At 38.5% G+C, this 22,834-nt stretch overlaps 1 protein-coding gene across 1 annotated transcript in view; it reads right to left on the reverse strand.

Moving 5' to 3' along the window:
• The window catches only part of galnt18b (UDP-N-acetyl-alpha-D-galactosamine:polypeptide N-acetylgalactosaminyltransferase 18b), a 69,761-nt gene that overhangs the window by 4,674 nt on the left and 42,253 nt on the right, over nt 1-22,834 (reverse strand). The window contains exons 4-7 of the mRNA XM_058089791.2: nt 18,974-19,157; nt 18,435-18,632; nt 17,224-17,338; nt 1,790-1,975 (exon numbers count right to left, since the gene is read on the reverse strand). Of these exons, the coding sequence (XP_057945774.2) occupies nt 1,790-1,975; nt 17,224-17,338; nt 18,435-18,632; nt 18,974-19,157 (683 nt within the window). The remainder of the gene's footprint in view (nt 1-1,789; nt 1,976-17,223; nt 17,339-18,434; nt 18,633-18,973; nt 19,158-22,834) is intronic.

Genomic DNA, 22,834 nt, shown 5'->3' on the forward strand with positions numbered 1-22,834 from the left:
TGGCTCTGGTGGCCAGACAACATCTAGAAGTTACTCATACTGCTGGTTTTCACTCCTCTGTGAGGTAAACCAACAGTGGCAGTTGTGCCGCGTGCTTAATTCTTTCGGCCGGGGCTAAATTTCATGCTTAGTGAGTACACCCCAAGTTAAATGCCTCATTATTGACCGAATAAATTGCCTGCAGATGTTCATCTACTCAAGAGAATACCCACAAGGCTCAAAGGGATACTACAATTATCATAAGAAGAGCAATATATTTATTCATCAAATTCAGTTCAAGACAAGTCAAACATGTACAATTCCTTTTTATTCCCATTCCCAAGACATAAATACAATACTTTTGTGTGAGAAACTCAATATGACACAGTTTTTGTGGCTTCCATTCATCCAGCTTTCTATAGCAGTTGTCCTCATTTGGCTCGTGGGTGAGCTGGAGCCTATCCCAGCAGACGTTGGATGAAAGACACACTACATTGTGGTCTGATCAGTAGTTAATCACAGGCAGGAGCGCTAAATTTACTTTGTTTCATTTACTTGTTAGTTTCTTTTGGCTTTTTCCTGATCACGGAGTCACCACAGCGGATATTCTTTTTTGATCCGCATACTGAGTTTTGGCTCGAGTCCTTTTAAATTCCGGATGCCCTTCCTGACGAATACTGATGATTCTTACTAGTGGAGATTTGAACCTGGGGTGTCTGCTCCAAAGTCCACAACGCTAACCACTACTATTTTTTTAAAAATAAACTCAACTTGTAATTTTATTGAAGAAACACAACTTTTACTCGGTTACATTAACTTTTTATTTGATCTATTATTGTTTGTCAGAGATGGCAGCACACAGATGTCACATGGCAAGCACTGCTCAACTTTAAAGGGACCTATTATGCAAATTATTCTGCACTTTGTATTGAGTTGTGGGCTCCTATAGAGCAGCTACACACAATAACCCGCACAGAAGGTGCCAAAATGTCCAAAATGTACACCTATTCCAGCCGTATTTCTGTGGATTTCCAAAACAGTTTAATTTATTCTACCCCACAGCCCGCCTCTAGGAATGCTGTGATTGGTCACACTTCCAAGCGTTCTTGAAGACCTCAGGATTACCGCCAAGTCCCACTTTTAATTTGGCGGTATAGGAGTTGATAATAAATGGAGAGCTACTTGAAAAGTGGCTCGGAGCTAGTGGTAGTTTTTTTGTGGGACTACCCGTGTCTAAAAACAACTCCGGTAGTCCGCTGACTTGTGGTGAAAAAAAGGCTATTAGCATGTAGCGTGTAATTTATAAGGCTACACAGACGACCGTTTACATACACAAAATAAACACAGTTAGGTTACTTATAAATTGTTACTTGTTACTTACTTGCCATGGAGGGCCGAGACACTGCGGGTTTTCTTTCCGGCCGGTCACTAAAGCAGGTAATTTTAATGATCGACACCTCCTTCAATTTGAGGAAGGAGATCATCAATTAAAAAATTGGTTGGAGAGAAAACCTGCAGTGTCTCGGCCCTCCATGGCACATGTGCGCTAGATGACTATTCAAGTAATGTTTATTACTGATTAACAGATAGAAAGATATGATAGGATTGTCATAGGAATGAAAATTGTAATAATAATAAAAAAAACATGACACATTATAAGATAAGTGCCTATCTTTGCCTTCCTTTTTCCATATGAAATTCCACTGGGATTAGTATAAAAACATAACTATATAAGGCAATATAAAAACACATTTTATTGCCTTACTGGAACACGGCTCTCCAATGGGCACTTGAGTGGACATTCACTCACCTCCTGAGGAACGTTCCAGGCCATGTAGACGTGGCTCTTAAACTCATCCATCCAGACCTCTGCCACTCGGAGGGCGTTGCGTCGTACATGAGATGTCAGGTCCTCTGTGTAGGGTTTATGAGCACGCTCGATGTGGGCAATACGGGCACAAGGCAAGACCTCCACGCTGCCACCACACTGCCACACCTAGTTGTGAACATTACAAATTGACAAGACACAAATACATATTTTTTACACAGAATGAAATGCCTTCATTGAACATTTGTGTTCTGTATGAAGTGAAGTCATACTACAGTCATCCGTCATCGTGATTATCGTAATGAGTAAATTTCCGCCAGGTAGGATTTAACCTTAATAAAAGTAATATTTTCAGAGTTAGAGCATAGAAAACCTGTTTGACTCTCTAAACAATTTTTCCCATTAGACATGAAATAACACCCCTTTATACTACACACCACATTGCTAATTGCTAAAAAAAAACACTGACACTGACTGATGCACGATCGTGCCTGCTGTCCTGTCAAAACACGGTGTATTTTACGAAACAAGTTTAGGATTACAAGGTGCATACTGCAACACATTGAAAGGGGAGTAATATTTGATTCCAGCCATAAATGCAGAATGCTTGATGCCGCCCTTGTGAGCTGTACAGCGCCGCATAGCGTGCTAAGGAACAAGTTTACCAAGTAACTTTAGATATAAACCAAAATAGAGATGAGCTGAAGAAAACCTAGTAAGAAAGTGGAGGCGTGTGCATTTTCTCCGGCTTTCTCCCCCCATTCTGATTTGTCCAGTGGTGTGAATGTGAATGGTGTTTCCAGGGTGTACCCCGCCTCTTGCCCGAAGCCAGCTGGAATAGGCTCCATCTTACTTGTGACCCTAACAAGGACAAGCGGTATAGAAAATGGATCTCTTAAATTTTGGATGATTTTGATGCACATGGTGACCAATGGAGGGTGTCTATTTGAGTAGAGACAGCAGACAAGGTTACCTTACTCTTTTCGGCCAATGCAATATTCTAAACAAGAAACACATCATGCAAGTCATGCTTCCCTTTGGACAGATTACTGCTACTAATGTGCATATTAAAACCCTCAAATAAAAGCAGTATAATTTTTAATAAGCCGTAAAGCAATAACTAGCTTCAAAATGATCTGCAAACAATATTTGCTAAGGAAATTATTTGGAAGAGCTAGCTAGCTAAAAGTCACTATGCATATTTAAAGATTTAAAGGCTGCACAGATGTTGCCGTGACTCACTGACTGGCTTAATGCATGAAAACTTTTAAAGAACTTTTACAGAAGAACATTTTTAAACTTTTAAAATGCACCAGTCACATATAACAATTCGGCAACAGCATCATTTTATTATTGTAATGAAAAGGGCTATTTTGCCTCGGCTGAAGAGGAAAGCTAATTCATTATGCTCCAATTTGCTGGTGCTTTGCCGACTTTTCAAGTGGGAGAGCAGCTGAGGAGCCTCTTCATAGTGGAGTTAGTGAAGTGGGCCACTGTTTACAAGCACTCTGTTTGGTCACTGCTCCAGATGTAGCTGTCAAGTTTATTTTTTAATAATTACCTATCTGCTAGGGGGCCCTTGAAATTGTCTAACGGCAGCCCTGGCCAGAGCACTCATCATAAATCAATTGAAAAATGTACAGTTAATCCATGTGATCTGTGTTGGTATCTGCCATATATATATAAATACAATATGTGTACACACAATATATATATATATACACACACATATATGCTACTTACAGCATAAGAATTTTGTTAATTTTCAGTTGGAAGTACACAGACGGTAGCAAATATATATATATATATATATATATATATATACATTCATTCATTCATTTTCTACCGCTTTTTCCTTACGAGGGTCACGGGGGGTGCTGGAGCCTATCCCAGCTGTCTTTGGGTGAGAGGCAGGGTACACCCTGGACTGGTCGCCAGCCAATCACAGGGCACACATATATATATATATATATATATATATATATATATATATATATATATATATATATATATATATATATATATATACACACACAAACACACACTCCCTATCAGTGTTTTGTTTTTGTCTTTTTCAGTGGCATAGCCCTGTTACTTTTGGACTTACTTATTATTATCCTGTTTTTGTTATTTTCATGAGGACTGCTTTTGTATTAAAAACATTTTTATTACACATCTCCTCGGCATTTGGGATCCAACACCGGCTCATGTCGTTTCCTGACAGTTGCTTCCCTTGCTAACTTCTCCCCAACATGTTTTAAGATACTCTGTCTATTGCCTACAGCTTCAGCGTTCTTTTACCACATAATTCTTCCAAAAAATTAAATGACTGCACATTGAGATGACTACCCACTAGACTCTGCAAGTACAAAAATGACTCCACATATATACGACGTAGTCCAATTGCCATCCACCAATGCACATTACTAGCAAAAGTGATGATTGCAAAAGGGTCCGACAGGCTAAAAAGCATTCATTTAATGGAAGTTAGGGTGATGAATATTTGACATAGACCTATCTCGCACAGCCAATGCTGTGTCGCTGATCAGGCAGGCATCCAGTATTTAGGTGTGTTCTGCCTTGGAGGTCTATGCTCCACTGAATTCCATTGTGTTTCAAGTTTTGACATTTTAGTAAACATTTAAAATCAGTGGGACAATAGGTGCAAGTGTTCAGTGTATGTACTACATTATGTGGTCAGGTTGATGACATAAATGCTTTTAAATGTGTGTATGCCCTGCATGTAGCAGTACCATTTAAAGCATTCCTGTTTTGTAGGTACTTCGTTCTAATGAGCTCTGCAGGTGCTGACTGCTCTTATTTCACAGTGTAATCATCACTAATTGCAATTGTCAACCCACTAAATTTAGATTGCATTTACAGTGGCAATTTTTAATACATGAATAAATGCGCTGAGTGAAACATACCACAGCTTTACATGAAGCACACCTAACGTGAATAACTCTTACTACCCTATTTCCGCTACGTGCTGGCCATGGCTAACACATTTCCACAAAATTGTGGAGCCCGTGTATGTGAATGTAACTCCTGCTTTAAGTTAATGCCTCTCGTTTATATATTCACATACACACTAACATACTCGGGGAAACAGGCACCCAAAACAATGTATATTATCTTCTCAGATGGTTAACATAAGAATCTTTATTGGTCCCACACAATAGTAATAATTCAAATTACATCAGCTATAGAGCACACAATTGTGCCTTTAAAAATAAATTAAATCTTTACAAAAATAACAAATCAAGATTCAAGAAACACAGACATATTCTTATATAAAATGTTATATTAATTATGTTCTATCTAATATTACTACTACTATCTACTATTATCTAGAAATGGGTGGAGGAGCCAACCGAACAACTGTACTCATTTAAGAGTATTGTTACTTTGCAACAGTTTTACTTGAGAAAAATATGTGTGATGTTACATATATCGGTATGATATTGGAATGGTTTAGAGTTGGACAATATCAGTTATCTGCAAAAAAGCCAATATCGGCTATCCCTAGTAAAAGCATACAATTGTATTGTTAACATATGAATCATTAGTATTTGCAGGGGAGGTGTTATTCTTTCCTGCAGCTGCAAATTGTATTGGTCAAGCGTAATGGTGTGAGCAGTTAGGCTACACTTGCAGTTAGGCTACTTAAGACACATGAGAAAACTATTCTATTTAGACTTAATTGGTATTGTTTGATTTGATTTGCCTGTTGTTTACAACAACACTTCAGCAGTATTCTGCAGCTTCATGACAAGAAATGGTTCATTACATTCAAGATGGAAGACAGGCTCCTTCAGCATTGTGGAAGGAGTGCTGTGCAATTTGGTTCAAAATAGACGCATTTAATTTAGCTATTGAATGCATTGCTCGTCAGAAAGAAGAGCACAACTACAAATTGATGACTGTCTCAGGAGCAGGACAGTTTAATAATAGCAATTCTGTTCAGAAGACATGCAGGGAAGAGTGGTGAAGGCACAAAGAGATCATCTTTTGAACCGTCTTTGAGTTCTGCTTTGTGTTATTAGATGTCTAGGCCTTTTCTTGATCATTACATGTCTGAGAGAGAGTCATATGCGTGTCTGCTTATTGTCTGATTTGTCGTTCCCAAACCTTGCTGCTTTGCAATTTGATTAATCACCTCAGCAGAGCAGACTGTTTCTGTGGTACTGACATTTGGTACTTCATTTTTGTTTATATGTTGTATTTTTGCAAGAAACTTCCCATTAAATATTTGCTGCAATAAAAAATAAACACAAAAGAATATCAATAATATTAATTAGGTTCAACGAGCGCAAAGGTCTTCAACCTTTTTTGTTCTGAAAGATACTTTTACGAAATGAAAATGTCTGCGAGCTACTCATTTTTTTCAATTTTCCTAGCTTATGTCAAACTGAAGAAGCTTGTCAGAACATCAATAAAATATTGTTATCCACAAACACAAAATAATAATAATTTTGTGGTCCTGCATCTTGAACTATGGATGTTTTCCGAGTGTATCTCACATTAATACTGCAATCTTGAGTCATAAAGAGCCGCTCAGAGGTACTTCTGTCGGCAAGCATTATGGCAATCAGAAGGATGAAACGTACTCAAAAAAGCCAAATTACAGCATACAGGGAGCTGGGTTGCTAATAGTCGTTTGCCATCAAAATTAGTGGCCATATTAGCATTAGCATTAGAAAACCGCTAAAATACTAAAGCTACTTACCATTGAGAGACGTCTCAAAGTAACCTCTGTCCTTGAGAAACTTCGGACTGTCCAGTCTCTACTTCTGGATCAGATTTGGAATCGAACGCATATGGCTGTATGTTAAAAGCCGACATTTTAAAAAGATACATAGCCATTTACGATTAACTCTGATACCAGCTAGCTAGCGGCACAAACCGGAAGCACTAGCGAGGATGACCAACCACAGTAGACTGGGCGTGTCTGGAGGCGGGCCATAGGTAGAATACATTAAAACAGACCATTTTTGCAGGAACTACATATTCCAAAGTAATACAGCTGAATAGGTTCAGATTCTGGAAGAACTAGAAAGCTTTGTGTGCTGGTTATCGTGTGTAGCTGCTCTATAGAGGAGTTCACAACTCAATAAAAAGGGCCAAAAAAAAACAAGCATAATTTATGTTATTGCAAATTTGTAACATTCTGTAAACTTATTTAAGCAAGAGCTCAACTGATGATATTTTGTCCAAATAGATTGAGACAGTTGGGCTTGAAAGTCTGAATTTTTTTTTCTTGCTGTCAGTGGTATTTCTGTTCCAGCCTTCCCCCTTGCTAATCAGTGATGGAACTACACACTGTCAACTGCCACACTTTTCTAGTTTGAGCTCATCATATATAAATGGGCTGCAATCTGAAATCGACTTTTCCATCTTCACAAGCCAAAAGTGCTGTTATGCTGTTGCCTCATTCACCCAGAAATCTGGAGAAGCATGGGTTCATCCATCAGTCATGCCATGAATCATCACTGCAAGCCTGAGGTAGAAAGCAAAGTGGTGAGGTATGCTGCATTTTCCTGATGAACATCATGTATTTGGATAAAACCTGGCATATTGTTTCATGAAAGTGCATCCATCTTTTTTTTTTTTTTTTTTTTTACTTTGAAAGCTTACTTTTAAAGTTCCTTTCAGCTCAAACCAACATGCACCTCAAATGGAACAAGAGCACTCTGATTACATGTACAGTGGAATGACCCTAAAGTCATACAATTCATACATTGAAAAAACTTTAAAGAAAAAATATGCCTCTAAAGTTGCTCAAACCTTGAACCACATCTGCTGTGATTTCATTCAAGACCTCAGCACATCTCATAAGAGCTCAGTTTAATGAGTCAATCAGTTACATTGTTTTTATCCATGGCTTTTTTGGATGTGAAAAATACTAACGATTTAACGATTTTTGACTTGTGTTGTATATTTTAGTTTGACTGACATATTCCGTTCATATGTTGTTGTTAATACATACAAATATTTATCATCCTGTTCTGGTCTATTAATTAAGTACAGTAAAAGTTGGAAGTTGTGATTAATGATGATTAATTAATACATTTTAAAACTGATTAATCTGATTAAATTTTTTAATAATTTGACAGCCTTGGTTACAATACTTATTTTTACACTTGTGTGACAAATTAGCTATTAGCAACCCCGCTTCCTCTATGCTGTAATGCTACACAGACAAGCGCTTTTGCTCCATGACTGATGGTGGCATCTTTAGGAATTGTAAACAAATGTGGCCTTCCCGTACAAGGCTTTGCTATCAGCGGAGCAGCACTTGGTGTAGGGCGTTGGGAACAGCGCTTGGGGGAGGGCAGAGAGTTTATTTAAATAAGGAAATCCGCCCCTGTGTGATGTCACAAAGGGGCAGTTTCACCATGCCTTTTGAAACCGAGCATTTTGAGCCATCCCAAACTTCTTCGCACCTTCAAATGCGCAAACCTCTTTATCTGAAACTTTGGCATCGTTTAACATGAGAATACAACATTCTAACTACATTTATAGGTTCCCTTTTAATAAAATAGAGTACTCTGTTTTTAAGTTCTAATATAAACAGTGGTTATCTTCTTGTTAAACTTGTATGACAGTTCACAACAGGTTCTAATGAAAGATTTTATATTATGCAATTTGACCCTGGAATGGATTATTTCTATTTCCTTAAAAAAAGATATTTCAATGGGAGCTTTTTGTTGTCAGAAATTGCTATGGACCTCAGCCAAGACTTTAAAACATGTCACCTGTAAAATCAGTGACTGAATGGCCACAACTGTGAGACAGATATTCTTCCCCAATACTATAGGAGGTAGTAATGTCTAGTTTTTAGCTAAATCTAAATAAAAAAATTACCTCCTACAAAAAGACATCAACATAACTTTTCAACGCAGTCATATGCTTAACAACATTTTTTTCAACATTTCATTTTTCATTTCATACTTGTGTATCTGTTTAAGGCTTTCTGCTTTCATCTCCCTGCACCCAATCTCCCATCCTTCAGCGCACTGAGACTGGTTGTAAAAAAAACACCCAAATGTTTCCTGCTGCAATCATTTTATTCCACATTTCCTCACCATATGCTATGATAGGTCTTCACATCAAAGCACATGCAAGGTAACACTGCCCCTCCTGCTCTGCTGCCCAGAGCAGTACAGATAATTGGCATGAAGTTTCCACTTGTATGCATCACCTCACACTGTCTACTATCAGTACATTTACCACCACAGGCTATCCTTCAACTCTGTTTCTAATAATAACAAAAAAGATTGTACATGCTCCCTGGAGAATTGATTAGGTACACATGCATAATCTCATATCCAAATCGTCTTTTTCAAAACTCATAATATTCAATTTTGGAATGATGAGAGGTTTATTTACAAAGCACAATGATGACATAAAATATAATGTACATTAACATATATATATTAAATGATATAAAATATTTAACCAGATTAATCACAGCTTTAAACTAATTAACATGAAAAATTATATCCGAAATATGTATTAAAGCTCCAAATGAACTGAATGGGCTCTAATATGTGGGCTCCTAGAATAAAATACTTTATTTACATTGACCTGCAAGTATACTACCTTTCCCTTGCCTGTTATTTTCTTTCTACACACCCCATTTTTGCCCTAGGCACCTTTGGGACGTAACAGCATTGCATTACATAACCCTTTCACATTTTTAATATGTAGCTATTTTTCAGACAAGTGTTTTATGTAACCATCATTGAAGTATTTTAATTTACATGAATGCTATTAAATTATGAGAAGAAGTTACAGTCGAGATAATTAAAACATGTGGATGCTCAACAATAATGTTAAAGTGGACACACACCTACATATATACCATTGTGGTACTGTATCACGTCGGTCCCACTCGGACTTTTTAGAACATAAATGAAAGAAAAAATTCTGTGGAACATATGAGCACCGGGAAAGTGAGATGCTATTCACTGATGTTGGAAATTAGCTCTCTAAGGAGTTTATAATGACACAAAAAGGTTGTACAGTACATCTTGTTCAATGTTGTTTGCATTAGGGACCAGTGGGTCCGTGCTTTACCATATCTAGCAGTATACCCTGTGATTGTGCTTCTTGTGTCCATCCATTTCTGTATCCATCCATAATTTTCTATGCAGCTTATCCTCACTAGAGTCGTGGGGGTATACAGAGATTTGTTTGTTGCTGCCCCTGTTGGCTATTCTTTTTCCATTGTGTAGTATCTACTCTGGATGAGCGAGTACACCACTATCTGTTCACCAATCTAAATGATCTGTATCCTTGTCTGTGGGTGTGGCAGCTCCTCTCTGGCTGCCGCCTGCAGCCTGTAGAGTCAGTCTTGGGAGGGGACGGTCACTGTGTGTGACTGGCCAATCACAGAGCATGAAGAGTGAATACATGATTATGGATAATGATGAGATGTACTTGTTTCATGTTCGTACTCGTTAAAAATACATTATATGTAACGGGTACTTGTACTCGGTACTCATTTTCGAGTATCCGACTCTTCCCTTGCTACAGCTGTGCTTGATATTGATGCATTTCCATCCACCCATCCATTTTATATGCCACTTATCCTCATTAGGGGGTGTGCTGGAGCCTATCCCAGCTGACTTCGGGCGTGATGCGGGGTACACCTTGGACTCTAGACTCATATGACTCTAGGTGTGACAGTATTATTCTCCACAGTCTCCACTTGGCTACAATGGTCCGTTTCCTTGCTGGACTCGGTCTCCTTTTGAATAATGTATCTTCTGATTGTGGTTAACAACTGCATGTGTGGTGCATGTGATCATCATATGTGGTGATAAAGCCACAGACAGAGGCGACCTTAGACAAGCCATTATCTTGCAGTGAAAAAGCAGCATTTTTATATGTACACAATTTTTTGTGTGTCAAGTTTAGTAGACCGACACTGGAAGGGAAATGTAGTTTCCACCATATAAAAACACCAATGAGTATTATAGGCTTAAACAAGAATAGCTCTTATTAACCTTGGCTTTGACTGACTTTTAAAAAGAAAACGCCTTGAGGTGCACAGCTGATGATTTCTAAACATAGTGTCCAGGACAATGTCACATCAGGTCAAGCAAGCCATCGTGCACATCTGTGTAATCAAACCAGCCGTCCGTGAAATTTGGAGTGTGCCCATATTTTGACTTTAATGGCAAAGACAGCTGGGAGAATGAGTGTACGATGAAAATAAAATCTAATTAAAAAAACATCTTCAGCTGAAATCTGTCTGAGAACTACAGTAAAATAATTTTCTATGACAATGTAAGGCTTTACAGTATGTACAGTATGGTGGCAGTATAGTCTAACTTGTCCTTGAACATTCATATTAGGGATGCTATGAGATCTCTTAAACATGACAATATTTCCCGTATAGAGAAAAACTGTCCCACAAGAACAGGACAGCCAGAGGCCAAAGAGACTGTTAACTCTGGCATTGCTATTGTGAATGATACTAATATGGAAGTGGCAGTGCGTGAGGCAGGAGTGGAACCTCGCATTAAGTGCTGTAGCGAGTGACGTGGTTGTTTTTTTTTTCCATGGAGTTGAACAGCTGCAAATGTGTTAATGTCCAAGCAGAAGCTGTACTAATTCTACATTTGATCAAAATGTACTTGAGATTTTTCAGATCAAAACGCGTAGCTGATTGGACTTGTCTGCACTCTGAGGGGGCAAAACAGGTTTCATTCATTCATTTTCAACCTCATGAGGGTCGCGGGCATGCTGGAGGTGGGGTACACCCTGGATTGGTCGCCAGCCAATCACCGGGCACATATAGACAAACAACCATTCACACTCAATGTAGTGTATCGTGACACGCCTAATACATATGACTGTAATAGCTGCAATAATCTATACAGACCTATGAAATTTCACGGGATTGAATTATTTATGTCCCACCTTTCCATCACATCCTATCTAGACCATTTCCACAACAGTCTTCATATCAAGTTCACTTTAGCAGCTGTATAATATACCTTCAGGCGGTGAATGCTAAAATATTAATTATCTTTGCATAAACACATCAAAACAATACTTTTATGTTTACATATGACAACCTGAGCAGTATTTTAAGGTGATATCACTGCATGAAGATTGCTGAGTACATACTGGACAGAAGACACCGTTGGAAAGGAATTGTTGCAAAGCAGACACTGCAGCTTTGTTGTCTATAGTTTCTATGCCTGCTCGTCCACTGTGATCAAGCTTTGGTATTCTCTCTGTGTTACTCAACCCCCTCAGCGGGCGCGGCTTCAACTGATGCACACTGCTTCAGCCACAATGCCTTTTTCAACTTCTACACTCAACATCCACAACATTAAGTGCAACTGCACCACCTAATGAGGTCATATACAAGAACTGTATCAAATGTTTACCTTAATGCTTGATCATTATTGTGGTTCTGCTTTGCAGTGGTGTACAACTGCACTGCATCATACTGAGAGTGGTTGCTTCAGGCTGTTGGACTTGAAGGCATCTGTATAAGTGTTGTGGAGATTTAGTTATTTAACGACAAGCTACCCGTGGTTCAATTTCTATTTGTAATTTTCAAGCCAACAATAGTGTTTCTTCATTGCACTTCCACTGAAAAAAGGCCAAATTCACACTTTCTATTGCTCTCAATAAGCCTCATTTGTTTTGTACAGGTTTCCGGGGGAATGATTGAGAGGGATGAAGTTTGCTTAGGGCTCTCTTACAATGCAACGTTCCAGCCGGGCCTCACTGGCATGATAGCGAGTACTCAGGAGTGTTTTGGCAATTATTTCCATTGCAATGCTGTCAGGCTCCAATTAGCTGTGTGTGTGGTGTAGCGAGGTCTCTTTTACAGGCAATCAAAACATTTGGATTTCCTGTTTGCAATACATAGCCAGTGACTATTTAAGAGTTGATTTTTATTTAGTTACATGCATTGGGACAGATTGGGATTCCTGTCCCTTGTTCAAGGAAGGAAGGGGTCTCTTAAGCCTAAAATCCCTATTATCCCCAAGCCAAGTCTGAGATACTGCTAGTAGTTTAAAAGCGGTGTCAAGGGTAACCTGGTGCCATAAAGTGTGGCAAGATCCATAATTTCATAATACGATGACATGTGGGGATAAAAAGGAAGGATCTTGTTTAAGAGACCCAAAATATTACATACACTCCTCACTCAGAGCCAGTGCAGTTGTATAACACTGCAAATTACAATTATTGTTACAGAAATCCCTCTTTTATCATGTTTAACTGGTTGCAGTATCATGAAGTATGACTCCATCATTATTACCTTCATTAATGAAAGCATAAAAATCATTTTACAACCTTCTAAATGTTTTTTTTAACATTATTAGAGCCCTCTAGATATTAAATAACACCCCTATAGTCAAATTTACACTTGTATTACCTAATATAGCAGATATACTATAAAATATATATATATATATGTATATATATATATATATATAAAATAAGACATCTTAGACTTAAATAATACTTAACATAGACTCACACGAAACATACTGTGGCGGTCAATGTAACATTACTGACACCTATTGACACCTATTGATTGTAGATTGAGTGTACAACTGGAATGCTGCTGTTTGTGGCAAAGGAGAGCATCACGATTACTTTATTGAGACGTGGAAAACACACACGCAGTGAACAATCACACTGGATCTGCTGTCGGCCACAACACTCACATACTTTCCGTACTGCTCACTCAGTTAAGCATAGGCACACACAACAAGTCGCATCTACTACGCTACATATCAAGTCTTCTCAATGCCTGGTATTTGTTTGTCATTCATTTGAACGAAAATGAAAATGCTTAATTTGAGAATATGTGCAATTTGCTTGTATTTTTTAAAAATACTGAGAGGCAATATTCAGTGATCATAAACAGCGATCATTTATTCATTAATTATTTTTTAAAAACTGCAACAAAGTGAGGGTGGACTAGTGCAGTGACAACTGTGCCACGAGAAATCGTCAGGTGTGCCGGGAGGAATTATTCAATATCACTTCCTTTAATTAACATGTATTAATAATTTTCTGCAAATATTATGTCATTGTCGCGTGTCATTGGTGTAAAGACTGGCAGAGCAATGTAATATTTGTCCGTGTGGCAACACGGAGCTGATTGCCTCGTTCCTCTAATAGACTTAGTGATGCACGTGAGAGGTAGTGGTGACATGTTGTAACATTGTTGGTTAAATTAGTATGCGGATCAAAAGGATCTGCTGTGGCGAGTCCGTAATCGGGAAAAAGCTGAAAGAAGCAAATAATGTTGGTTATTGGTGTGCCGCAAAATTTTTCCAACGTAAAAAACGTGCCGCGGCTCAAAAAACTTTGAAAAACACTGGACTAGTGTTCCTAAATGAAAACACATGCTTATTTCCTAATTAACATTTTGGGAAGGATATCCTTGTACAATTATAATTCCTAATGGTCACAGTTCTGATGCTTCTGATTTAGGGCAACCATAGTACTTATCTCACGAGATAGACACATAAAATAAACATTTGTGTCAGCGTACTTAATTAGAGTGCAGTGACTGATTGACGACAGACAGCAATAGTAGGATACCGCTTTAAAGCCTCCGCCAAAGCCTGTAGCTGTCGGCCTAGTTTGTCTCTGAGAATGCTTCAGCTGCCAGTCATGCTAGCGGCTGGTGTGAAGGCATGACCGGCACACAGCAGGCATGCCAGCCTCCATCGGCTTTGGATTTCAAAACCATCACTGAACTGTCAGCCTGGAGGCAAGTGAGGGCCGGAGCAAACATTGCGAAGTAAACAACATCCAGTTTGAGTCTGAGGAAGCATGTCATTCTTGGAAGAACATGACTCTCAGCACTAACCTTGCCTCTTTTCTTGCCATTGCATCTTTGTCACAAGTAAAAATGTTGATAAATTCTGTATCTTTGGGGGTGAAACTAGACTTTAACCTTCCATAAAACAGCATGACAATGATCAGACATAACAAGGCCCCGGTGGAAATGGTTACGATTGGCGTGTTGGATCAACTTAACGGAGGCACAGCTCAGCTACACTTCTGCATCATTTGAACCGTATCTGATTATTACCATCTAGCGACTTCCAACAGCAAGAAAGTATGACACCAGTTGTATACCAATAAGGTGCCTAGTGGCGTGCAGTGGCCCAAACTGGCTCGGGGTGGCCCGTAACAGCGGCAAAAAATTGAGTTTGGTGGCAAGAAAATGTCAAAATGTTTAAAATCTTTGTTGCGCTGATTGCTTGACGCAAGTGTCTACTAAGTGGAACCAAATGTTGCAAAACAATCCTCCTATTGGAATCCACTGGAATTTAATGTCGCAAGCAATCCGCCTATTGGAATCCACTGGAATGTAATGGCGCAAGCCAAGTTGCGGCAATGATGCTAGGAGTCCACTGGGCCGGTGCCAGTTGGTGCCAGTTGGTGCCAGTTGGTGCCAGTTGGTGCCAGTTGGTGCCAGTTGGTGCGGTGCCGAATAACGACAACATGGCAACATGCCGAGCAAACTTAATTTGGCGTCACAGCGGGCCACTACACCCCAATCACATAATTTTGGCACAAACTGGCACCAACTGGTGTCGGCCCAGTGGACTTTTAGCATAAGATCCAAATGTGCAAAAGTTAAATTGTAGTTATTTTGCAACTGACCAGGTTGAATATACGTTTATGTCCTCTGTCTGATGCTTTTGACTGATTTGACATATACTCTGGAACGACTTACAGTCCTGAAAATACAGTACTATGGTAGAACATAGCAACCACCATTATACAATCCATATGTTTCTTTTCTCTTTTTCTCACTGTACAGTGAATGGGTGCTATTCAGCTATTGAACAATTCATTGCGTGGACTGTTGGCCCGGCTTTATCGTGTGCAACTGTACATGTACAAGTCAATTGTTGCCTCCAGTAAAAAAAAACAATGATAGAGTTCCACATGAGTAAATAAAAAATCTAAAAACTTCACATATTGTTTCCTATTTGCTCTGACTTCATACGGTTCTAGTTTTGTAATTAAGATATTGAGATTCATTGCATTGAATGATTTTCTCAAATTCATAAATACTGCAGCTGCACACTTTCTGTAGTCTATTATACCAACCAACCCGAAAAACCAAGCATCAGACCACTTTAGAGCCCCAATAAACTAATGCAGCTATACTGTTAATCAATACAATAATGTATGTGGGCACATACAGTAAGTCTCTATCATGGAGATTGGAACAGTACCAGCTCTGCCTATAATCCAATACACTGAATATTCATACCATATTTGGACATTTTGAGGTACCTTTTAAATCATTCAAATGACCGAAACCCATTACTTAAACTTGAATCTCAATTCCCCATCTTATTTTGGACAATCGTCTGCTTCCAACTCTGTGGAAATAATTTGGGGATGGCTCTTTTCTGTTTCCGGTCCACAAAGCAAGAAACTGAGAGCCTCATCAAACACCTTTGGGATGAACTAGAACAGAGATGGTGAGCCAGCAGACCTTCTCTCACATCCATCACAAGTGACCTCACAAATGTTCTTCTGGATGACAACTTCCCACAAAAACACTCGACTGCGACTATAACACTGTTATAGTCGCAGGGTGGGGTACTAACTTCATATTTGCTTCCATATGTCTTGCCATCTCCGGGCCAATATGTCTATACAGCTGGAATGATAAAATGTCCCAATAATTTAGTCAATATATTGTATGAAGCCAAAATATGATATTGATGTAATTCCCTATGACTTGATTTTACAGTGTTACAAATCAGATTTATGCTATATGAATGGTGTACTGTGTGTACTGTGTGTACACCAATGGTGTACTGTGTGTACACTGGTGTATTTACCCCTTTCATGGCTGCTGTCAGTATGATGAGTGTATGCTTTTGAGAAACCATTCATTCATTTTCTACCGCTTGAACCCTGGTCTCCTAGCTGTGAGGTCTGCGCGCTAACCACTAGACCGCCGCGCAAAATACATCTCAAAATGATTCTTAATTATGTGTGACGCATGCTTGATTCGGTTACAATGTGACATTAAGGTGATGCACAATGTTGCGATCACACCGTCCTTATGTCCTTATAATGGGACTCTAACATTCTGAAACCACTCACCACAATGCTTAACCTCACTGGCTCCACTGCTCCTTCAATGACTACACAACATTCAGCGGATCAATATTTCTTAAGAGACTGTAGGCACTGAAAGTGAAAAGTGAATCCTAGTGTGAGGTGCATTACCGCACCTACCATGTTGGAGTGTGGCCGAGAGTTACTAACGTTATACGGCAACCGGGTGGGACCGCTGATGGCACAGCTGATCGGTAGCCGATCCTGCAGATCGCATCAGGACATCCCTATTGCACACATTACACGTTTAAACAATGAATATTACTAACCCTGATGCCCAGCTCCACATTTTCTCCACCGTACACCTCCATCCCCTCATCCAGGAGACCGATCTCCTCAAAGTACAGCCTGTCCACCACAAAGCAGCCAATCAGGGCGGGGCTCCTAATGTAGAAGATATGATAATGTTGTCTCAGTACAGTATCATGCAATCTTGAATGTTTACACCTTAAAAATGTGTGATTTTGGATGGAAATAATAAACAGAATCACATATGAAATGACAATACTTTGCCAATGATACCAATGGAAGACATGCTTTTTGACATATTATACACTATTGCCTTGATTATTAGTGAGGTAATTGGTAAACTTTACACTCATATTATCCAATATAGTAGATACTGTATAACAGAAAGTTTAGCAAGGTAATTGGTAAACTTTACACTCATATTATCCAATATAGTGGATACTGTATAACAGAAAATAAGACATTTAAGACATAAAATAGACTTGTGCTCATGTCTGTTGCTATAAATGTGGACAGGAAATGACGTTGGGAGTACAGAGGTGAGTTTAAGCTCGGCATGGCTTACGGCCACAATAGCAGCCAGTGTTTTTATTCTAGATTTCTAAGGATTATTGTGCCTTTTATATAATATATTATATATATTTTATAATATATTATATAATATATATTTATATAAATAATTCAAACCTGCAATAAAAGCCCATTGTTCCAGCGACTGACTCTCGTGATTGTACAGTAGGTCTCAACAAACATTACAATAACTACTGATCTACAGAATACTACAGTACATGAATGAATCTTTTGAATGCTTATTCATATTTTAGTGCGTCTAGCCATTTTGTATGCTAGAAAGTGCTTCATTTACATAACATTTGCCTAAATATGCATATGTTTTGGATAATAATAGGGCATATTTAACTGCAAAACAGCATTGTTTATTTCATTCATTCATTTTCTACTGCTTGTATATTATTATTATTTATTAATCTTGCCCCGTGATTGGCTGGCGACCAGTCCAGGGTGAACCCCGCCTCTCGCCTGAAGACAGCTGGGATAGGCTCCAGCACCCCCGACCCTTGTGAGGAAAAAGCGGTAGAAAATGAATGAATGATTTATTAATCTAATTTAAAGTGTGAAGTGGCGAGGGACGACTATATATAAATAATAAAATAACAAATAATAATAAAAAAAAACATTGACAGTCATAATTGATTTGATTTGAGTCACTTACTGTATGGGAGCACTTTTGCTGCCTTTGTGCCACCAGGACTTGGGGGGGTTGAGGTAGCGACACCACAGTTCCCAGTCAAAGCCCTGGGCAGACAGCGCATACTCTTCAATCTCAAATGTGTCATACTTGATGTTATCAAATGAAGGGGAGATTATGCGGGTTCTGTCCTCCTGAATTCTCTGAAGAATGGGTTCAGCCCTTTAAATGAGACAGAGAGAGCACACATTTAATTGGCGTGTTTGCCGGCTTCCTCTTGTCACCCTCATTATCATGCTTGTGCTGATATGAGAGCACAGAGATGGATTTGTTTCCTGCAACATCTGATGGGAAATATTCTTTAACAATGTGTGGAAAGATGAAAATGCTAAATAACATCGATTGGAAAACACACTGAAGTGCATTTACACTTTCGGTTTTAATTGTTCTTGTGCTGTATTTGTTCACAAGCACATTAAGTAGAAGACATTAACGTTGTTAAAATAGAAATATAATATAAATCCACATGGACTCTTAGACACTTTTAACCATGTGTGGCTCACCAGCCAACATTGAACTCCACATGGGCGTCGAAAAGAGCAACAACTGGTGCAGTGGCAGCTCGCCACCCGCTCACTCTGGACCGGATCAAGCCTTCCTGCTTGGAATGCCGCACCATCTTGATGAATCCCGGACGTTGGCTGTTAGTCTCTGACACAAAATCATCCAGCTTCTCCTTCAACTCTTCTGCAAAACACACACATACACACATTTCAGTATCTCACAACGTTTTTGACGATTGCGTATGAAGTCAGGCGAAAACTGTTAGTGGATAAACCTCCAACCACATGATGTTGCTACGTTCTCCTCCAGTGGGCATCACTTTATTGGAAGAAATCCAACATCTCAGATTACTCCATTGCAGGACTGAAGACTGTCTGCAACGCTTAATTTTTCTTGAGGCTAAACACTATACACTAGATGATGAGTCATGACCTGCACTGCTTAAGTAGAGAAATTCTTGCAATATGGCTTTTAGTTTTCTTAATAAACCAGTAAATTCCAATTAGTGAAATAAAGAATCCCTCTGTGCATAATGAAAAGACAAATAAAGCCAACCTAGTCCAGTCATCATCATTTTAAAGACTGCTCATGAGCAAGAAGGTTCTACTATAATTAAATTCTTGATGTATTGTAAAAAAAATTCTGTCACATGAAAACAGTGCACAACACTTCATCTCCATCATGTGCAGCATTAAGGGGGGTTTCATTTGAGGCACGTTTTATACTGTCATATGTGTCATTTGTATGTGTTTTATTAGTAAACAGATTAATGTAAATGGCGTGATCAAACTGTTTGGGTTTCAGAGAATTTTGATTACGTTTTGGAACATTATTTCATACTTTAGTGCCACATTGCTCATCAACTCAAACAGATGCTAACCAGCACTGCATGCCCATGAAGTGCACTAATACTAATACAAGCTTCTGGTCATTAGCAAGTAGGCACGAAGGCTATGACGAAAAAATGGGAGCTAAAATGGTTTGCATAAAGCGAGCGTGTCCAAAGTGTGGCACATCTTAGAAATAAAAGTGAAGATAAAAAAAGCAAAAGGGCATATTGTAGAAAGAAAAAGCTGAAAACACTGAAATGTTGATAGTAATAACCCTACTAACACAAAGTGTTTGTTTTTAAACTAAATTTTATTTTGTGTATGTTTGTATATATAGGTTTATATATGGTTTTGAGACTAAATTTAGCATTTTCAAGAGTAAACATGACTAAATTAACTAAAACACAAATACAAAAGATGCATTCAATGACACTGTGAGTGATATGTAGTATTCTACACTGGTTTCAGCAGTTACTGTAATGTTATGTGAGAGAGAGACGCACACCAGACTTGATTGCCAAAACAACATATTTTTATTGCCGGTTTTCAATTAGGGACACAATAATAATAATAATATAAACAGGCACAATAATCACTAGCTACTGTTGCAGCTCAACTTCCTGCCCGCCTGCCCCTCGACTCCCCGAGGGAACACATATTTAGCAATACACACGAGTACAAATCTTACTTATGTCTTATTTACTTTTATTATGCCTACCATATTGGGTAATACGAGTGTAAAGGTGACTATAGGGCTGTTATTTCATGACTAGGGTGGCTCTAATAATGATATGAAATGTATATAACAGGCTTTCTAGGCTACAAAAATATTTGTTTTGTCAATAAGGAATCCTACTTCATGGAAATTCAGTCGGGTCTGGAATCAATTAACCACAACAAACAAAGGATATTCTAATTCCATTTTTATTTTTTGCCTTTTTACAAAATAAAAATACCAAAGTAGCTCCCCCTGCATCATTAAATTTTTCAGTATGCAGCCCCCATTGGAAACATTTTGGTCAGGACCAATATAGGACAAATAAATGATTGAATAAAGTCTACTGTAACCCAATTACCCAGATCCTCACCAAAACACCCCCCATCATTAATGTGTCACCCTTGAATAAAGTTTCATGGAAATAGATTATAACTGTTTTCACATCATCCTGCTAACTAACTAACCAAGAAATAGTGATCAATACTCCTCCGCAGTCAGGTTGGCAGACAAAGTAAGACAAAGTGTAAATAATGCAAGGCTGTCAGAAAACAGCTTTGATAGCCTTTTATGTTTATTATATTCAACTTATAAGAAAGCTACTGTAGTCATTCATTTGCACCAAAGCCGCCAACAGATTTCTGTAACTATAATCATTTCCCATCTGCCAGTAATGAAGACAATCTGTAAGAAAATAAGAAGGATGGCTACGCAATGTCTCACAACAAATCATAATGAAGCACAGTTGATTAAAACAGGAATAGCTGCTGGCCAACAGTCGTCAATCTTTTACTAATGATAAACTGCGGACGCGGTGACGGAAGGCATTGGGCTGTGGGATTGAGCTGAGCAACAGGCACCTGTATTCATGAGGGAAATCCAATCACACCTTTTACATCAGTGAGTGACAAACAAAATAACATTGGTTGAACTGGCTCGCCGCTTTTTCTATATATGTATACGTAACACGTAGGTGCAGGGAAAAGACATTTTTATCTATTGATATCCAAGCAAAGACCTTGGACACAAATACATAGTTTACACCAGGGGTTGCAAACACGTTTGATATGGATGCTGTATGGTATCATGTACCCAGAAAAAATTATTACGTTTGATTAATGTTCATGTTAAAGGTTAAATAACTATTAATAGTTAACCTCCCTATCCGTGTGGAAGTGGTAAGTTTTGGGCTATTGAAGTTTAAAGGAAATAACTTGAAGGCTACCGTTTAGGTCGCTAGCTCTCTAGTTTGCGAGTTAGCATGTGTCTCAAGACCCTGCAGTTGCGCAATATGTTGTAAATAAAAAGAGTATAAATGTGACTATAGTCGTGTTTTGTCATGTCTACAGGGCTCTAATAATGCTTTGTTAATTTTAATCTGAAAAAAATAATTTGTCTACCCACCAACTATATGTGGTTTCTTAAGTTTTTATTATTTGCTGTTTTATTATTATTATTATATTTATTTATTTATTACTGATTGGTTGATTTTCTTTATTCTTAATTTGTTTATTTATTTTTCATCTTATTTTGTGCAGAAAAATAAAAATTAAGATATTTGAGAACAATGGAATGTTTTATCAGAGCTTTTCTTGTAGAAAATCGAAACCAAAGCAAAGTTTATTCATTTTTCGGTTTTTAATAATTTTTTTTTGTTTGTTTGTTTTGATGCGGCCCAGTCTCGCCCAGACCCTAGCTCCAGTGGCCCCCAAGTAAATTAAGTTTGAGACCCCTGGTTTACACTAAGGAGTTGCGGCATCGTGGATCTTCTTCTTTGGTTATGGTTACAGTTTACATTGTTTACAAGTATTACATTGAACCACTTCATGTTACAATTCACAATTCCAAATGTCTGAAAAGGATTAAGAAGCAGCTAAGATTATTTAATTTTACCCCCTCTCTGTTACCCATCAATCGCTAATACATTTGTTTTCCTACCCTTCCAGCTTTTGTGTTGTACTGTGAGTGTCACTGATTTTAGATACATGGGTTCTAATTCCGGTACTTCATGTTGAGCAGGCTCTTGCTATGTGGTAGCGATGTCAAATGCTATTGAATGTAATCCTTTAAACTGCACAGTTCTTTGTTAGTGAGTTATATCCTCCATTTCCTTGTTGTCATGGTGATGTGATCCTTAATATTCACCCAAATCATTGACATCATTGATTTGACAACCAGGCCGCAGGGTAGCTGAGTAGGTTAGCATGTAGGCCACACAGTCAGGAGATTGGAAAGACCTGGGCTCGATTCTCCGCTTGGGGATCTCTGTGTGGAGTTTGCATGTTCTCGCCGTGCGTGCGTGGGTTTTTGTCCGG

This window comes from Doryrhamphus excisus, linkage group LG13 (genome assembly GCF_037039965.1).
Source record: "Doryrhamphus excisus strain RoL-2023G ecotype Guam linkage group LG13, RoL_Dexc_Guam_v1.1, whole genome shotgun sequence".
NCBI classification, from domain to species: Eukaryota; Metazoa; Chordata; class Actinopteri; order Syngnathiformes; family Syngnathidae; genus Doryrhamphus; species Doryrhamphus excisus.